This window comes from Entelurus aequoreus, linkage group LG05 (assembly GCF_033978785.1).
Source record: "Entelurus aequoreus isolate RoL-2023_Sb linkage group LG05, RoL_Eaeq_v1.1, whole genome shotgun sequence".
NCBI classification, from domain to species: Eukaryota; Metazoa; Chordata; class Actinopteri; order Syngnathiformes; family Syngnathidae; genus Entelurus; species Entelurus aequoreus.
In genome coordinates this window covers 70,143,113-70,163,842 of record NC_084735.1, presented here as the reverse complement: position 1 = coordinate 70,163,842, position 20,730 = coordinate 70,143,113, and the positions used below count along the sequence as shown (strand labels likewise).

The window sequence follows — 20,730 nt, the reverse complement described above, 5'->3', positions numbered from 1 at the left end:
CAACATAAGCAACACTAGCATAGCTATGTTAGCCACAGTGCTAACATTACACCCACATTACAAAAGCAACAACATGCTAGGTTAGTATATTCACTGAAAATAAATATAACTTACATGTCCCACGTCTATAGCTGCCTGACAGATTGTTGGCAGAGCGCTATGCTTTATTTTTAGGTGTGTAGCGAAGCATGTTGTATTACAAAGTGGTCGTTTTTGGTTTATAATTACCTGACACATGAATCGTGATGAATCGGGGGTGTTGCACAATCCACAATGTTGAATGTCTTAAAATGTGTTTGGTGGCAATTCCAACTTTGACCACAGCATCAGTTGCTATGTAGAGTGGCACTTTCCATCATTTTCAGCAGACTGGATTGCAAAATGATTGATGCCCCCTTCCACCCAGAAATGAGGTCATATGAATCCACTCCCGACTGTATTACTGGTAGAGCATCATTTAAAGTAATTCCTAATAATGTTTATTTGAAATAAACAATGGCGCGCAAAAAGGCAGCTCTAAAAACATATTCAATGGCTGCTTTTGTTTTCATTTTTTAACTTTATCGTGGCTATTTCGTCCAGGGGAGCACGGAAATAAATGTAATTTGTGGAGCTTGTAGGGAACGGGTGAAATACTTGCTCTGGCTGGCTTCATTAATAACTGTAGTGATAACAAGAACCCCATGCCAGCGCTGTCACCGGAGCCCTTCGTCAATAACTATTGAACATGTTGTCAGTGGTCAGAACAGTGGAGAACATCCCGATAAATGTGCGCTTGGGGAAGCCAGCAGAAGTGGCATCCTGTCTAAAGTGTTGCTAGCACAAGTGTGCTTTTATGGCTTCATGAATATTCACAGTGTTTATTTGATCATGTAATAAACACATGTAATATAAAGTGAAACATTTGTGTGGGTGTGCTCCATCACAAGCTTTCTTTTTATTTTTTTTATTGTGAGCCTTTGTATTTTCTCTCTGTGATTTGACCATCAAAACCTTCGCTTTATTGCCCATCTCAGAAATGGCTCCGCAGAAGCCAAAGCAATTCCCAGCAATGTGATTCACTCGGGGGTGCGTCTTTTGCACTCCAACTCATATTAGAGAAGGGGCGGGGGATTTCATTTGGGCTTTGATGAAATTGTCCCGATTCCAATCCTTCTGATGCAAATGAATTAAAACAAATGCATGTACCTAAGCAGCACTATTCATAGTAAGACCACTATGGAGATTTATCAGTGACCTGGAGGCCACATAGTTTCACACTTTGCTGACCGCAGCACACAACAGGGTGAATATTACTTTCCACAATATGGCTATTAAACCCCAAAGTGACCTGCATTGAGATTTCTCACACAGTTCAGTCACCCACTGTAACTTTACAGTATTTTGCCAAATTTGGTACGCACCTTTAGCGAACTGACAGGCATGTGTGTCAAATTTGAGCAAGATTGGTTGATAAACATGGTTTTGCACAGGCAAGGGGCGGGACTTGACCATCCATCCATCCATCCCAGCAGCCTAAGCAGAGGAGCCCAGACTTCCCCTATCCCCAGCCACTTCGTCCAGCTTCTCCTGGGGGATCCCGAGGCGTTCCGAGGCCAGCCGGGAGACATAGCCTTCCCAACGTGTCCTGGGTCTTCCCCTTGGCCTCCTACCAATCGGACCTGCCCTAAACACCTCCCTAGGGAGGCGTTCTGGTGACATCCTGACCAGATACCTGAACCACCTCATCTGGCTCCTCTCGATGTGGAGGAGCAGCGGCTTTACTTTGAGCTCCTCCCGGATGACAGAGCTTCTCACCCTATCTCTAAGGGAGAGCCCCGCTACCCAGCGGAGGAAACTCATTTCAATCCGCTTGTACCCGTGATCTTGTCCTTTCGGTCATAACCCAACGTTAATGACCATAAGTGAGGATGGGAGCGTAGACCGACCGGTAAATTGAAAGCTTTGCCTTCTGGCTCAGCTCCTTCTTCATCACAACGGATCGATACAGCGTCCGCATTACTGAAGACGCCGCACCAATCCGCCTGTCGATCTCACCGTCCACTCTTCCCTCACTCGTGAACAAGACTCCGAGGTACTTGAACTCCTCCACTTGGGGCAAGATCTCTTACCCAACCCGGAGATGGCACTCCACCCTTTTTGAGAAACCATGGACGAGGACTTGGAAGTGCTGATTCTCATTCGAGTCGCTTCACACTCGGCTGTGAATCGATCCAGAGAGAGCTGAAGATCCTGGCCAGATGAAGCCATCAGGACCACATCATCTGCAAAAAGCAGAGACCTAATCCTGCAGCCACCAAACCGGATTCCCTCAACGCCCTGATTGTGCCTAGAAATTCTGTCCATAAAAGTTATGAACAGAATCGGTGACAAAAGGCAGCTTTAGCAGAGTCCAATCCTCACTGGAAACGTGTCCGACTTACTGCCGGCAATGCATACCAAGCACTGACACCGATCGTATAGGGAGCGGACCGCCACAATCAGACAGTCCGATACCCCATACTCTCTAAGCACTCCCCACAGGACTTCCCGAGGGACACGGTCGAATGCTATCTTCAAGTCCACAAAGCACATGTAGACTGGTTGGGCAAACTCCCGTGCACCCTCAAGGACCCTGCCGAGAGTATAGAGCTGGTCCACAGTTCCACGACCAGGAAGAAAACCACACTGTTCCTCCTGAATCCGAAGTTCGACTATCCGGCATAGCCTCCTCTCAAGTATACCTGAATTGACCTTACCGGGAAGGCTGAGGAGTGTGATCCCACGATAGTTGGAACACACCCTCCGGGTCCCCTTCTTAAAGCGAGGAACCACCACCTCGGTCTGCCAATCCAGCAGTACCGCCACCGATGTCCACGCAATGTTCCAGAGTCTTGTCAACCAAGACAGCCTCAAAGCATTGAGAGCCTTAAGGAACTCCAGGCGGATCTCATCCACCCCCGGGGCCTATACATGAGGAGCTTTATAACTACCTCTGCAACCTCAGCCCCATAAATAGGAGAGCCCACCACAGATACCCCAGGAACTGCTTACTCCTAGGAAGACGTGTTGGTGGGATTGAAGGTTCCCTCCACCAATCCACAACATCCGCAGTCGAGGTCAGCAGCACACCATGCTCACCATACACAGTGTTGATAGTGCACTGCTTCCCCCTCCTGAGGCGGTGGATGGTGGTGCAGAATCGCTTCGAAGCCGTCCGGAAGTCGTTTTCCATGGCTTCCCCGAACTCCTCCCATGTCCGACTTTTTGCCTCCACAACCGCTGAAGCCGCATACACATTGGCCTGTTGGTACTTGTCCCTTGCCTCCGGAGTCCCATGAGCCAAAAGGACCCGATAGGACTCTTTCTTCAGCTTGACGACATCCCTCACCGCTGGTGTCCACCAGCGGGTTCTAGGACAAAGTCGATCATGGAACTGCGGCCTATGGTATCCTGGTGCCAAGTGCACATATGGACACCCTTATGTTTGAACATTGTGTTCGAAATGGACAATTTGTGACGAGCACAAAAGTCCAATAACAATACACCACTCGGGTTCAGATCAGGGCGGAAATTCTTCCCAATCACGTCTCTCCAGGTTTCACTGTCGTTGCCAATATGAGCATTGAAGTCACCCAGCAGAACAAGGGAATCAGCCGGGGGAGCACTCTCCAGTACTCCCTCGAGTGAATCCCAAAAGGGTGGGTACTCTGAGACTTGACCACTTGGCCTTATTTGTGCGCCAGTGACCATTTGTCTAAAATTAATACAACTTTGAGGGCAACAGTGTATAGTTGTTGTAGTATTTTCTTTGTGTTATTGTATTATGTTCTGGGACCCTTCCCATTTGAATTGATACAGTAGCAACTCCCAATAATAACTGTGCTGTCCATTTGTTACATCTTGATTTCTTACACTTCTGAGTCTCCTTTGCAAGTATTATATAGTAGACGTTTCGTGCCGTTGTTATTCTAAGATTTTAAATGGCACTAGTGTATAGTGTGTTGCCTAGTCAGAGAGTAGTCTTTGCCATTAAGTTAAATTTAGTCTTTTTTCTTCCCTCAAAAGTGTTTATAGTGTCAGTATTGTACTTACTACACACCAGCTGTAATGTGCATCTTAGTTGGTGTTGAAATTGAAATTGCCATGTAAAATTGCCAATGCTAATCAGTAGAACATCTTTGAATTGAATGTAAATTAAGTGTGAAGTGAATTATATTTATATAGTGCTTTTCTCTAGTGACTCAAAGCGCTTTACATAGTGAAACCCAATATCTAAGTTACATTTAAACCAGTGTGGGTGGCACTGGGAGCAGGTGGGTAAAGTGTCTTGCCCAAGGACACAAGGGCAGTGACTAGGATGGCGGAAGCGGTGATTGAACCTGCAACCCTCAAGTTGCTGGCACGGCCGCTCTACCAACCGAGCTATACCGCCCCCAAATTAGCACCGAGCTAGCCAATTTTGAAAAGTGGGGCCTTATTGTGTGTCTGTGTTTTCTACCAGGCACACTAGTTTGTTGGCTTTGAAAATTGTAACATTACATTGTGGCAGTCCGACTGAGTCCACTCTGGTCTCTGAGTGCTACTTGGGTGATTGTTTCTCGCCAAGTGTTTAAAACCGGACGTGACACCGTGTGTGCAGTATTGAAATCTTGCACCGTTTGATTTTACGTGAATCGATACCCGGTCGAACCGACAGAATCCGGTCATCGCCTATAAAAATACTGAATTTAGTACCCATCTCTAAATATGCTGGCTTAATGTTGTTTTTTTTAACCCTCAAGAGATCCCCAAGACATTTTGGTACATTGTGTTTGCCATGTTGGCGATGTTGAATTAATTTAGGTGGAATTTTCCAAAGGACATATTACCATTGATCCCAAATGGCAAGACTAGACCTAAAACGACACATTTGTTTCTGAGGACAAAAAAACCCAAATCAAAAAAACATTTATTTTGACATAAACTAATTTCGATTTGGACTACAGCTTAAGGCATGCAGCAAAATATAATAAAACCAGTGGCGCTGTACAAACATGCTGGCCCTTTAATAGTAAAATCCCCCAAATATATAATTAATATTTTATGTGCATATTTCAGGCTGGAGTAGTCCTACAATATTCATGTGTTTTGAATATTAATACTGCAGTTTTGGGGATTAATGTGAATAACTTTTTAGGACCTCATAAGGGTTAATCTAATGTTTAATATTTAGGTTTAATTTAATCTTTAATAGTTTAAAATTGTTTTTGTTGCTATCGCTCCTTTTCCGAAAATGACTTTTTTTCAGGTTTCTGAGTAGCTGGTTAGAGCGCCACCTGTCCGTTCGGCATGACTTTGAAATCCTCCACACTCCCTTTCAATAGGACAGAGATTGTTTTTCATTCAAAAGTACTGCGTTTTTTTGGGGCGACGTTAAGGGAAATGATGATTGTATCCGTGTGCTTTCTCCGAGTAACACCGCCGTCTCTTGGTTGATCAGTCTTCTCGCCCGCGTCCTCTCGTCAATTATTCAAAGCTGCGAATCGTTGAGCAAGATAGCAGCACACATTGAAGAGTGGGCGGGAAGTAAATGCAGGCACGCACACACACACACACACACACACACACACACACACACACACACACACACACACACACACACACACACACACACACACACACACACACACACACACACACACACACACACACACACACTACATACACTACGTCAATAAGAGAACTCTTGTGTGTAGCTGTTCAACCTACTGGCATAAAGGTGAGTGAGTGAGTTTAATTATCTCCATCTTTGTTGTCTCGAGGAACAAAACTTGTAAACAGATCCTTGGCCCTCAAGGGGGAGTTTCAGAGGCGATATTTCCTCAACAAGTCCGCCTGCCACATGTACTTCCTCTCGGGAAACCTCTCGGGGATTTTGATCTTGCGGAAGTCCTGAATGCACTTTTGCAGCTCTTCCTCCACCGTCAGCTTCTCTTTGGGTAACCTCTTCTTGCACGTGTTGCTATCGCGCGAGCTCGACGTCAGCGTGCGCAGCAGATCGCTTTTCCGCCGCTGTTCCGACTGCTGCAGCCGGGCAACCGGGCCCTTTTTCAACGGCCTGTCCAGGGTTTGGACGTTAGCGTGGGGGTGCGGCTGGCGGCTGACCGGGCCGCAGATGACCGTCCCCTGTGGCGAGCCGGCCTCGGACTGGCTCTCCGAGCTGGAGGTAGAGAGCTCGTTGAAAGAGGTGCCGCTCTCGCCGTCGCCTTCGCCCTTGTGGTTCTTGCAGCAGCAGTCGCAGGGAGGGGACGACCAACGTGATAGACCACCTGGAGAGACAACAAAAAGAAGACATTAATGGTCTACGAACTGGACTTTTTAATCAGTGGAAGCATTTAGGTCACATCTTAAAACTTATTTGTATACGCTAGCCTTTAAATAGACCCCCCTTTTAGACCAGTTGATCTGCCGTCTCTTTTCTGCCCTTCCCCCCTCTCCTGCGTGGAGAGGTTATAAGGTGACCACAGATGAGGCGCTAGCTGTTCAAAGTCGCGACCCAGGGTGGACCACTCATCTGTGCATCAGTTGGGGACGTCTCTGCGCTGCTGACTTGTCTCCACTCAAGATGATCCCCTGCTGGCCCCACTATAGACTGGACTCTCACACTATTAACTAGATCCACTCGACGTCCATTGCACCAGTCGCCCAGGGGTGAGGGTCCCCACATCTGCGGTCCCCTCCAAGTTTTCTCATTGTATCCCATTGGGTTGAGTTTTTTTCTTGCCCTGATGTGGGATCTGAGCCGAAGATGTTGTTGTGGTTGGTGCAGCACTTTGAGACACTTGTGATTAAAGGCCTACTGAAACCCACTACTACCGACCACGCAGTCTGATAGTTTATATATCAATGATGAAATCTTAACATTATAACACATGCCAATACGGCCGGGTTAACTTATAAAGTGACATTTTAAATTTGCCGCTAAACTTCCGGTTCGAAACGCCTCTGAGGATGACGTATGCGCGTGACGTAGCCCGGCGAACACGGGTATGCCTTCCACATTGAAGCCAATACGAAAAAGCTCTGTTTTCATTTCATAATTCCACAGTATTCTGGACATCTGTGTTCGTGAATCTGTTTCAATCATGTTCATTGCATTATGAAGAAGGAAGCTGAGCAAGCAAAGAAGAAAGTTGTCGGTGCGAAATGGACGTATTTTTCGAACGTAGTCAGCCACAACAGTACACAGCCGGCGCTTCTTTGTTTACATTCCCGGAAGATGCAGTCAAGATGGAAGAACTCGGATAACAGAGACTCTAACCAGGAGGACATTTGACTTCGATACACAGACGCCTGTAGAGAACTGGGACAACACAGACTCTTACCAGGATTACTTTGATTTGGATGACAAAGACGCAGACGTGCTACTGTGAGTATGCAGCTTTGGCTTTTTTTTGCGTATGTACGTAACTTTTTAAAAATATATAAGCTTTATGAACCTTGGTTTAGGTGAACGGTCTTTTGGGCTGAGTGATTGTGTGTGTTGATCAGGTGTTTGAATTGTATTGGCGTGTTCTATGGAGCTAGGAGCTAGCAGAGGAGCTAGGAGCTAGCATAACAAACACGCAGGTGTTTTTATGCAGGATTAATTTGTGGCATATTAAATATAAGCCTGGTTGTGTTGTGGCTAATAGAGTATATATATGTCTTGTGTTTATTTACTGTTGTAGTCATTCCCAGCTGAATATCAGGTCACCCCCGGCTCTCACAGCATCTTCCCTATCTGAATAGCTTCAACTCCCCACTAGTCCTTCACTTGCACTTTACTCATCCACAAATCTTTCATCCTCGCTCAAATTAATGGGGAAATTGTCGCTTTCTCGGTCCGAATCTCTCTCACTTCATGCGGCCATCATTGTAAACAATAGGGAACTTTGCGTATATGTTCAACTGACTACGTCACGCTACTTCCGGTAGGTGCAAGCCTTTTTTTAATCAGATACCAAAAGTTGCAATCTTTATCGTCGTTGTTCTATACTAAATCCTTTCAGCAAAAATATGGCAATATCGCGAAATGATCAAGTATGACACATAGAATAGATCTGCTATCCCCGTTTAAATAAAAAAAATTCATTTCAGTAGGCCTTTAAGGGCTATATAAATACACTTTGATTGATTGAATGATGGTCTAACAGTAAAATGTGTCCCTACTGCTGGGCTATTCAACTTGCGACTCGGGGGCCGAATCCAGAATTCAGTTCAAAACTTCCTAAAAAATCCCTAAAAACTCTCAAGTGCTCCTGTTGTGTAGAGGAACTTAGACCACGAAACACATTATAGAGCCTTGCATTGACATTTTTACCTTGCTAGCAAACATACTGGGGTCCAAACTGAGGCGTTCCTTTATGTCAGGAGTGTCCAAAGTGCGGCCCGGGGGCCATTTGCGGCCCTCAGCTAATTGTTTACCGGCCCGCCACACATTCTGGAAATGCTATTGCAAAAATTAAAAAAACATTTAAAAAAAGTGGAATGAGGTGAAATCTAACTAGAAAAAGTTGCAATGTTGACACAAAGCTACCATGCAGGCTGTTTTTTTCTTTTGTCTATCTTTATTTTTTATTTTTTTGCCATTGCTCCAAAAAAAAAAAAAATCAATGTTATAATGAATTATTGACCTATTCAAGGCTTCAATTATTTCAAATATTTCACTTTAAAATGTTTTATGTGGGAAATATTGCATATATTGTGTGGTTGCCATACAAAAACATCAACATTTTATTTGACAAGAGCATAAAACAAACAAAATAATAGTTCAAACGTAAAATCGACAGATACATCTGAAGTTGAGCTCGTAACTTAAGTGTTGAAAGTAAAAAAAGAAAAACTAATAAAAATGTATCAATTTCTGAGTGGGGCACATTTTGGATCCCAAATATATTTAATGGGATTTTATTTATCTTTTCACTGTGATTGCTCAAAAATAATAATGAATTAAAATCAATGGTGTCCTGCATTATTGATATTTTTAAGGCTCTAATTACTTCACATCAAACATTGCTTTCTGAATGTTTTGGGCAGTGGGGGAAATACTGCATATTTCAGTTTTATTATAAAAAACTAAGTTGTCTTTGACAGAAAAGGCATAAAACCTTTTTGTTTTTTTAAACTTTATATCAACCTGAAGTTGACATACTGTACAGATTTACTGTAAGCGTTATATGAATAAAAAAAAAATAATTTTACTTGTTTTTAACATTTTAATGACTTAGACCCTTTATGGTCCCCGGGAGCCCTAAAGGTACAAATCTAACAAAATCCATATATTTTGTTATGGTTTGAAAATTAAAAATATCAAAATGGCCTCCGCATGCTTTAATTTTTCCGTGTGCGGCCCTCAGTGGAAAAAGTTTGGACACCCCTGCTTTAAGTCCTCTCCTTTATGGCATTATATTTAGTTTTCATAATGTAGCGGAGGTTTTGCTGTCTGTTGACATTTGTTCAACTTCTTTAGTGATACTAGTGGTGTTCCTCACGGTTCCATCTTAGGTCCTCTCTTTTTCATCATTGGGGCTTTTCAAGTGGTGGCCTGCGAGTTTGGTTCAAACTGACGCTCGGGTCACATTACGGCGATTAGTGGCGTGTTCGCAAGATGCAGACGATCGAGGAAGCAATGTGCAGGTAAAATTATCTAATGTAGCTCAAAAACAAACAAAGATAAGTGCCGCTGTGAAGGCACCAAAGGATAGGGAGGGCTATGCAAAAACGAAACTAATACTGACAGGTGCGAAACAACAACACAGAATGCTGGAATATAGCAAAACTCACGGCAGGAGAAAAGAGCGTCCACATGAATGATTGTCATTTCCAAACAAAGTCCAGACAAAGAATGGTGGTTCACACTCAACTTAAAGGCCTACTGAAACCCACTACTACCGACCACGCAGTCTGATAGTTTATATATCAATGATGAAATCTTAACATTGCAACACATGCCAATACGGCCGGGTTAGATTAGTAAAGCGCAATTTTTAAATTCCCGCGAAATACTCTGCTGAAATAGTCTCGGTATGATGACGTTTGCGCGTGACGTCACAGATTGTGCGGACATATTGGGACAGCATTGTGGCCAGCTATTAAGTCGTCTGTTTTCATCTCATACTTCCACAGTATTCTGGACATCTGTGTTGGTGAATCTTTTGCAATTTGTTTAATGAACAATGAAGACAGCAAAGAAGAAAGCTGTAGGTGGGATCGGTGTATTAGCGGCTGGCTGCAGCAACACAACCAGGAGGACTTTGAGTTGGATAGCAGACGCGCTACCGTGAGTACGCAGCTTTGGCTTCCAAACATATGATCGCTTGCCCGTACGTGCGTGCCGCTATGTGCATGTCACGTACGTAACTTTGGGGAAATATATGTGCTGTATGAACTTTACGGAGGTGAACGGTACTTTGGGCTGTGGGATTGAGTGTGTTGTGCAGGTGTTTGAGTTGTATTGGTGGGTTATATGGACGGGAGGGGGGAGGTGTTTGTTATGCGGATTAATTTGTGGCATATTAAATATAAGCCTGGTTGTGTTGTGGCTAATAGAGTGTATATATGTCTTGTGTTTATTTACTGTTGTAGTCATTCCCAGCTGAATATCAGGTCCCACCCGCCTCTCACAGCATCTTCCCTATCTGAATCGCTTCCACTGCCCTCTAATCCTTCACTCTCACTTTCCTCATCCACAAATCTTTCATCCTCGCTCAAATTAATGGGGTAATCGTCACTTTCTCGGTCCGAATCGCTCTCGCTGCTGGTGACCATGATTGTAAATTATGTGCAGATGTGAGGAGCTCCACAACCTGTGACGTCACGCTACTTCCGGTACAGGCAAGGCTTTTTTATCAGCGACCAAAAGTTGCGAACTTTATCGTCGATGTTCTCTACTAAATCCTTTCAGCAAAAATATGGCAATATCAATAAATGATCAAGTATGACACATAGAATGGACCTGCTAACCCCGTTTAAATAAGAAAATGTCATTTCAGTAGGCCTTTAAATGGTCTTGATCACCAACAGAAAACAGGTGAGGGGAAAAGTGCTTGAAGGCGTGTGTAAAGTAGTTATGAAAAAACAGCAACACAGCAGGAAGGGACACCAAAATAAGAGCGCAGGACAGGAACAAGCACTAAACACAGAAGAACACCAACAAAACCCAACATAAAGGTGTGACAGAAACAACTTGTGAGACTCACATTTTTGCAGTGGATTCTTAAAAACACTAGAGTGCTAAGACGATCTTTGACTATAAAGGTACTTAAAAAGCAGTTAGTTTTTTAAATGTTCATATGTCGGAAGTGCAACTTCAATGTTTGAGTTTGAGTTTGAGTTTGAGTTTGAGTTTATTTCGAACATGCAAGCATACAACATGATACATCACAATTTCCAGTTTCTCTTTTCAACATGTTCGGAAAGGAGTAGGAAGAAGCAGAGCTTATTTAATCCTACCCCTTTTCTTTACATAACAGTTGCTGAAACTTTTTTTTTATTCACTTCCTGTTCTCAATTTTTTCACAATAAACTCCATATGTAATCACAATAAAAATAAATAAATAAATAATAGTAAGAATTTAATAATAATAATTGGTGAAGAAAGTCATATTTCATATGATGAGATAAGTAAGATTACTTTAAGAATGAATGAATGAATGGATGAAATAAATTGAAAATGTTTGTCATGGTTCTTCTTCTTTGTACTTTGTAAACACTTTAAGTTTGAAGAGTTTCTTGAAGTGGATCATATTAGTACATTGTTTGATTGCTTTGCTTAATCCATTCCATAATTTAATTCCACATACTGATATACTGAAGGCCTTAAGTGTTGTACGTGCGTACAAATGTTTTAAATTACATTTTTCTCTAAGATTATATTTCTCCTCTTTTGTTGAGAAGAATTGTTGTATATTCTTGGGTAGCAGGTTATAGTTTGCTTTGTGCATAATTTTAGCTGTTTGCAAATTCACTATGTCGTGGAATTTCAGTATCTTTGATTCAATAAATAAAGGATTTGTATGTTCTCTATATCCAACATTATGTATTATTCTAACTGATCTTTTTTGTAACACCGTTAATGAATGAAGTGTACTTTTGTAATTATTTCCCCATATTTCTACACAGTAACTCAGATATGGTAACACTAGTGAGCAGTATAGACTATGAAGTGATTTTTTGTCTAGAACATGTTTTGCTTTATTCATTATTGACGTGTTTCTTGCTACTTTATGTTGTATATTTTTTACGTGAGATTTCCAGTTCAATTTATCATCAATCATTATACCTAGAAATTTGGTTTCATTTACTCTTTCAATTTCTATTCCATTTCAATTTCTATTCCATTTCAATTTCTATGTTAATGATATGTATTTATTAGAAAATAAAGAATGAAGGTTATGGCAAGCAGGGAAATTATTTTTTAATTGGACGATTTTTTATCCACGTTTTATGATTTATTCGATTAACTGAATAAACTAATGCATGAAAATAATTTATCGCTGCATCGCTAGTTCAGAATGTCAGTGTATATGTAAAAAGTTGTGAAAAATAGCACTTCTTGGAGACGCACTCTCGTTAGAGAGAGACAGACATGGACTCATTAGCAATACAGACACACACAATCTAGTATGGCTTATAAAAGCACTTTTAAAGTGTCTAAATTACAGTATCAAGGCAACATTTTGGCCACCACACTTCCAATACCCCCTTGTGGTACCGCTGAGACTGATTTGAAACTGTTGAAAAAGTCCTTGGAAGAGTTTTCGTTTGCACAGCAGCATACTTGGTAATATTCCAGGAAGCAGACAGCGGAAGAAAGTAAAAGTAAGAAGCCACCAAAGCAGACAATGAGAAAACAGTCAATGCATCCTCTCAAAACAAAGTGACCCCACATCAGGGGACAACTGGCCTTCTTCCAGTTTAATCAGAGAAGGTAGCAGGCTGACAAGCTCGTATTGTTGTGGAAATTGCAATCATGTATCCATGCTCTCACCGGAAGTCGCTATAAAAAACAGCAAAACTGCTGCAAATGGAAAACGTCACGGAGCTGGGTTTGTTTTACAAGTGGAAGCCGTTTTCTGATACAAACCGTCCAATTTGGCATTGGTTGTGCTGAAAAATGAATGTAACAAGAAATAATACCACAGCACTTTAACTTGTATTTTTAACTTTGAGTTAGATATTGCAAGTTTTAAGGCAGCCAAAAATACAAAAAACAAATCTGTCTGGAGCCGCAAAAAAGGAAAAGCCGTATATAAGTGTTATAATGAAGGCAACACGTTATGTGTCTATATTAGCTATTATAGCCTACTATCAAAATGACTGTGTGTCACAGGCTGAAGCAAATCTTCGTCGACAGAAATGTTGAAATGTAATATTTATTCTACACATTTTTACAAAATTAGAACCATTAGTAAATCAGAGGCTACTCAGAGGGTGAGATAACTCCTGGAAATGACTGGCTTTTAATAGCCAAAGGTATAGATGTGTGTGTCCAAGTTAAAGGAAACGGCAGGCTGTCTTCTTTCAATAGATTTATTACAATCATTGGCACGCTGAGTAATGTTTGCTGTGGTCTGGAACAACATGGCGCACAAACAACTATCTAAAATGCAGCCGATATTACATACAGATAATGTGTCATGAGACATGCAAAACTAAATTACATACAAAGAGGAGATAAGTAAAGGGTATTAAATTAGCTCAAATATACCTACAAATGATGCATAATAATGCAATATGTACATACACCTAGCCTAAATAGCATGTTAGCGTTGATTAGCTCGCAGTCATGCACTGACCAAATATGCCTGATTAGCACTCCAACAGGTCGATAACATCAACAAAGCACACCTTTGTGCATTCACGCACAGCATGAAACTTTTGGTGGAAAAAATGAGTGGAAGATTTGACATGTAAACAAACTGTTGCGTCACAGTCCACACTAATATCATGGATCAACTGAATAGTTGATCCATCACTCCTTTTGTTATGTTTGTTTGATATACAGTACTCTATAGCGCTTTGTATTGTGTTGAAAGTGTACAATCTTCTACTAAAATATGGAGTTTTGTCCAGGCTGTGACCCATTGTTCATGTTTCTTATCGAGAAATGTGCTTCATGATTCAAACTTTTCTAATCACGAACCATCCATCCATCCATTTTCTACCGCTTGTCCCTTTCGGGGTCGCGGGGGGTGCTGGAGCCTATCTCAGCTGCACATGGGCGGAAGGCGGGGTCCCTGGACAAGTCGCCACAGACCATGTTCAAGAAAAAAAACAAGTTTGTATATTGAGTTTCCAGGTTATGGATTTGTGTGAATATGTCGAAAATCAAGTGCTGCAAAAAAATCATACATTTGATCATTTGTAGTGTGAAACACATTTTATAAATTGACAAAATACAAAAGTTGTCATGACGTGGACTGTGAGGGTTTTGTTTTCCCGAGATGCAAGTAATGGAGCAGACGTGGCGTAAAGGTAAAACATTTTACTATCACAAAAAGAACAAACTAAAGGCGCGCACAAGGCGGAAGTACAAACTTGGCTAAGAAAACAAAAGTAGCACTTGGGCAAAAAAACTATGAACATGAAACAAATAAACACTTACTGTGACAAGAATGTAGACAAAACTCACTTGGCACGGAACTATGGTAGCATGGGTAGCATGGGTAGCAGAAGTCAAACAGAATTAATGTCACCAGGCCGACCAACAGAAAAAGACAGGCTTAAATAACAGTGACATGACTGGTGACGGGTGTGTGAGTCCAAACATGGAACAGGTGAAACTAATGGGTAACCATGGAAACAAAACAAGGGAGTGAAAAAGCAGGAACTAGGTGACCAAAACCAAACAGGACATGACTAAAACAAAACATGATCTCACAGACATGACAAAAGTACAGTGTTGTTTAGCGTAATGAATGTACTCAAGTGCAGTGGCGGGCCGTGCGTTTCCCACCTAGGCCTTCAGTGATGTCCGACTTCGATGATTACCTCTCAAAATACCATCATTTATTTCCCCACATGACCATTGCTGGAGAATTACTATACAGAAACACTTTTACGCCCTACTGGGCAAAGCGGGTTATTTTCTGGCGCATTTAAAAATCAATGAACCCGCATCAGCAATTAAAACATATCTTATGTGGTACTGTTGGAAAAATAAAGCAATAAAATATCTGAACTCACATTTCATCGCCGGGACAGCTGAGCTACAGTAGCTTCCGGGGTTGGCCGACATTGTCTCACAAGATGTAGTTTCTCTTTAAAGGCCTACTGAAACCCACTACTACCGACCACGCAGTCTGATAGTTTATATATCAATGATGAAATCTTAACATTATAACACATGCCAATACGGCCGGGTTAACTTATAAAGTGACATTTTAAATTTGCCGCTAAACTTCCGGTTCAAAACGCCTCTGAGGATGACATATGCGCGTGACGTAGCCCGGCGAACACGGGTATGCCTTCCACATTGAAGCCAATACGAAAAAGCTCTGTTTTCATTTCATAATTCCACAGTATTCTGGACATCTGTGTTCGTGAATCTGTTGCAATCATGTTCATTGCATTATGGAGAAGGAAGCTGAGCAAGCAAAGAAGAAAGTTGTCGGTGCGAAATGGACGTATTTTTCGAACGTAGTCAGCAACAACAGTACACAGCCGGCGCTTCTTTGTTTACATTCCCGAAAGATGCAGTCAAGATGGAAGAACTCGGATAACAGAGACTCTAACCAGGAGGACTTTTGACTTTGATACACAGACGCCTGTAGAGAACTGGGACAACACAGACTCTTACCAGGATTACTTTGATTTGGATGACAAAGACGCAGACGTGCTACTGTGAGTATGCAGCTTTGGCTTCTAAACATTTGATCGCTTGACCGTATGTGCGCAACTTTTTTTTGCGTATGTACGTAACTTTTTTAAAATATATAAGCTTTATGAACCTTGGGTTAGGTGAACGGTCTTTTGGGCTGAGTGATTGTGTGTGTTGATCAGGTGTTTGAATTGTATTGGCGTGTTCTATGGAGCCAGGAGCTAGCAGAGGAGCTAGGAGCTAGCAGAGGAGCTAGGAGCTAGCGTAACAAACACGCAGGTGTTTTTATGCAGGATTAATTTGTGGCATATTAAATATAAGCCTGGTTGTGTTGTGGCTAATAGAGTATATATATGTCTTGTGTTTATTTACTGTTGTAGTCATTCCCAGCTGAATATCAGGTCACCCCCGGCTCTCACAGCATCTTCCCTATCTGAATAGCTTCAACTCCCCACTAGTCCTTCACTTGCACTTTACTCATCCACAAATCTTTCATCCTCGCTCAAATTAATGGGGAAATTGTCACTTTCTCGGTCCGAATCTCTCTCACTTCATGCGGCCATCATTGTAAACAATAGGGAACTTTGCGTATATGTTCAACTGACTACGTCACGCTACTTCCGGTAGGGGCAAGCCTTTTTTTTATCAGATACCAAAAGTTGCAATCTTTATCGTCGTTGTTCTATACTAAATCCTTTCAGCAAAAATATGGCAATATCGCGAAATGATCAAGTATGACACATAGAATAGATCTGCTATCCCCGTTTAAATAAAAAAAATTCATTTCAGTAGGCCTTTAAATATCCTTCTTGAAAATGGCCTTGCAAATATATGTGTTGTCTTGTCTAATCATAAAAGATGCAGACGAGGAGTGTTGGCTGAGTTCTTAAATTTTACTCCACAGCATGCTCATCAAAAGCATCCCGCTGCCGGCATGGCTAAACGGGGCTACTGCGCATGCTCTTCACCACTGTGGCATCCTGGGTAATGGAGTTCTTATGTTACCTAGCTCATAACATCGTTGTATATCTGCCTTAGGCCAGCTAGAAAGCCTTATTGACAACAACTCGTGATCTGATTGGCTATCGCAGCTGTCTGTCAAATGTTTGTGTCCGTTCACTTACAGTGCACAGACGCCAGCAGTGTTGATTCTGAAGGCCTCGGGCAGATTTCGTACAGCACGGCAACATAAGCTAGCTGAATTCTGATTGGATAAAAACTCTATAACCTAAAAACAACAGCACTGGAAGGAGCATAATATGACATGAAGAGAATATGAATACTTTTAGATGTTTAGAGAAAGTAAATAAAAAAATACTTTTATCTTTAATTATGATCATGATTTCTGGTTATGTTAGGCCAGCAGAGAAGGCCTAGCTGGCTGCCCTGACGGCACACCACTGCTCAAGTGTAAGGTTCCCTCATGTGCAAATAATGCGCAGATGTAGGGGTGCATAAGTTCCAATGGGGAGCATGTCTCGCCAGAACACCGGCCCTAATCGTGAATCAGAGTATCACCAGCAGAGCAATGCTTTCTTTGTTGAAGCGAACATGCAAAGTTCGTCCTACACTGCGGCGCCATAATTGCCTTGTGAACTGCCAGGAACCAATTTGCTAGTCCGGATTAAAATGAATGGGATTGTAACAGACCAGCCCTCGATAACCAACTTGATGAACGACGTCTCGGTTAAGCCTCGCTGTGACGCGATGACGACTCACTTCTTGGCTTAACTGAACTACTTGAATTTAGACAGATTCAAAACGCCCGTAAGACTGGCGAAGGGGTAAGGGGCGGAGCGGCATCTGCTCGTTGACACTTGGATTTCCCCCATCAAAGCTTTATCAGAGTCTTGACAAATTGACTGAAAATAAATCCAATCTGAGACGTTTGCAGGGGCATTAAATCCAATAAGCGCTAACTGAGATATGTGAAATAATAAACACGGACTTATACGCCTCTGTGCCACACTGGTGCCATTAGGACTCTCGCCATCAGTATGCAGTGCTGATACATCATCATAGCGCATCATGTCAGCGGTAAAACCAATTTACCCTGCTAATTGAAGTCGGGGGTGAATTTACACACACACACACCCACACACACATCAAGCATGTGAATGTGTGCAAGCTTTTCCTGGGCTATGCACACATTTCATTTATAATAGACGGCTAATTGAAGTGCAAATTAGGTTACTGCGTTTACTTTAATGATTTACCTTTCTCGTCTCCTATTGCCCTGCAAAACAAGGCATCAGTTGAAGTCGCCAACAAGCTGCGATCATATTGATCATCAAGTGACTTTGGAGAAGTTTTCTTCCACTATCTCCTATAGCTCCTTTTTTTGTCGACCCCTCAGGGAAATAACTGGATAAAGATTTATCGCAGGGTTTTCTCAAAGAAGACTTCCAAATTTTAGAAACGGGACTTTTGCTTCTAGTAAACTTGTGAAGCCTAATTTGTCCTGAGGCCCTTTTCCACTGCAGGAACTTTGAAAGGAACTTTCCCGTTTACCCGGGTAAATAAAGTTGTGTTTCCACCAAAAGTTCTTCAGGAAACGTTTCGGAGTTCCTGCCAGCTTGGTGGGACTTTTGGAAGGTTCAAGGAACCTAATCGGGGGCGGGCTGTGGTGTCAAATGCTGATTGGTTCAACACAGTTGGGGATGTTCCCAAAACTTATTTTTCGACCGCCATAACTAGACCAGAGAAAGGAGAACAAAAGGAACTTTCGACTTGCAGGAACTTTTGTGGGGCATCTTTGTACGGAAGAATGCAGATCAGTGGAACTATCCTGCAGTGTTTTTACTTAGCCAAAGTATTTAAACTATCGTATTATGCAGTTTAATGTTGTTTTATTTTTTTTCACAAACTTCATTTTTTATAGGCGAAGCTACAAGAAATGGACAGACTCTTTTAAACGTATTTACGGAGGAGTACAAAGCTGGATTCAAAGGAACGACCCCAGCTGCTTATTCCACTTTGTTGGATAAATGTGAAATAAAGGAGGCAGTACACGAGTGCAACGAAAGTAAATAACATCAAATATTAACTATTTACTTTATTACATGTTGTAAAAGTAGTCAGTGACACTCCCTTTGTGTACTTATTAGCCACAACCTGAGGGAACAGAATGCTAATGCTAACAAGCTAACGCTAAAGCTGATGTGTTTGTGTTGTCGGTGTGATATATTATTTATATATTCTTATTTACAGCTGAAATGGACAAAAAGGAATCACCTGACCTTCATGAATTCATCATTTACTGAGAGGACGACTTTCTGACTGTTGTACATTGCGGACAAAAGCTGGACTTTTTATGAACAATTCGGTACACTTTATTTTTTAATACTGTTTTGTATATCATTGCTTTTTATTTCATTTAATTACTTTTTAGGGAAATAACTTTGACCTAATATTGTCTTTTTTTCAATTTTTTTTTACATGGTATCAGTGTAGAAATATAGTAAACCACTCCTCCATACGTCAACAGATTGATTTGTATAACTACCCTGAACTGTGAAATGTGGTCAAAACACAAACCACACACTTCTACAGGAACCTATAGTTACAGGAACTAGAGCAGGGGTGTCAAACTCATTATAGCTCAGGGGCCGGGGAAAGTCTATTCCCATGTAAGCCGGACGGGTAAAATCATGGCGTAATAACTTAGAAGTACAACTACAACCAACTTCAGTTTGTTTTACTTCGCCCAAAATAGAAAAAGTACACTGTACATATCACAAATAATCCTCTTGACAAAACACTTCAAGTTAGTTGACAATTCTGAGGAAAAAATTGGTGCAGTTTCAAAAACACCATGAAGAACACAGTGAATTTAGACCTAATTTCAGTGTATCTACAAAGCAATTAAACTTAAAGTCACAGCCCATCTAGGATTGAACAAAAAAAAAAATGAAGCATACATGTGTAGAGTATATGTAGAATGTATTTATATTATTGATATATTATATATATAATATATTATATATATTATATTATTTATTAGGGACCGAATGTCCCTTTGGGACAGAGGACCCTATTGTATTTGTAAGGTTTTTAGGGACCGAATGTCCCTTTGGGACAGAGGACCCTAATGTATTTGTAAGGTTTTATTATTATTATACCGCCGCCTCTTTGAGCTGTATTTTGACCCCATTAACATGCTTCAAAACTCACCGTATTTGACACACACATCAGGACTGGCGAAAATTGCCATCTAATAAAAAAAACAAACCCCACAACTCAAAATTGCGCACTGGCGCCCCCTAGGAAGAAAACACAAACAAAACTGCCTATAACTTCCAGTATGAATGTCGTAGCGACATGAAACAGAAACTTTTATGTAGGTCTCACTTAAACCTAGACTTCATACACTGACATCCTTCAGCAAAAATCAACAGGAAGTTGGAAATTCCCCCTTCAAAACAAATGTTTCGTAAAAGCAGTCACTTTTGCCTCTTTGAGCTGTAATTTGACCCCCTCAACATGCTTCCTTCAAAACTCACCAAACTGGACACACACATCAGGACTGGCGAAAATTGCGATCTAATAAAAAAACACAACCCCAAAACTCAAAATTGCGCTCTAGCGCCCCCTAGGAAGAAAACACAGACACAACTGCTCCTAGGAAGAAAACACAGACAAAACTGCCTGTAACTTCCAGTAGGAATGTCGTAGAGACATGAAACAAAAACCTCTATGTAGGTCTCACTTAGACCTACATTTCATTCATTGACAACCCCCAGCAAAAATCAACAGGAAGTTTGAAATTCCCCCTTCAAAACAAAAGTGGGGTCAAAACAGTCACCTTTTTTTTTAACATTATCTCCTCTGAGCGCGTTTGTCGTGTCGGCTTCAAACTAGCACAGGAGAGAGATTGAACCCTTCTGATTAAAGTTGACGAAAGAGTT

The 20,730-nt window shown here is 41.6% G+C and overlaps 1 protein-coding gene across 2 annotated transcripts in view; it reads right to left on the bottom strand.

The window, feature by feature from the left end:
* The window catches only part of kctd16b (potassium channel tetramerization domain containing 16b), a 357,075-nt gene that overhangs the window by 136,012 nt on the left and 200,333 nt on the right, over nt 1-20,730 (bottom strand). The window contains exon 2 of one of the 2 annotated variants that reach the window (XR_009826341.1): nt 5,731-6,290. Coding sequence is in view for 1 of the 2 variants with exons in the window: in XM_062048771.1 (XP_061904755.1) it covers nt 5,827-6,290 (464 nt within the window). In the remaining variant the exon portion in view is untranslated. Of the gene's footprint in view, nt 1-5,592; nt 6,291-20,730 lie in introns of those variants that run through there. The other variant, XM_062048771.1, reaches the window with a different exon arrangement.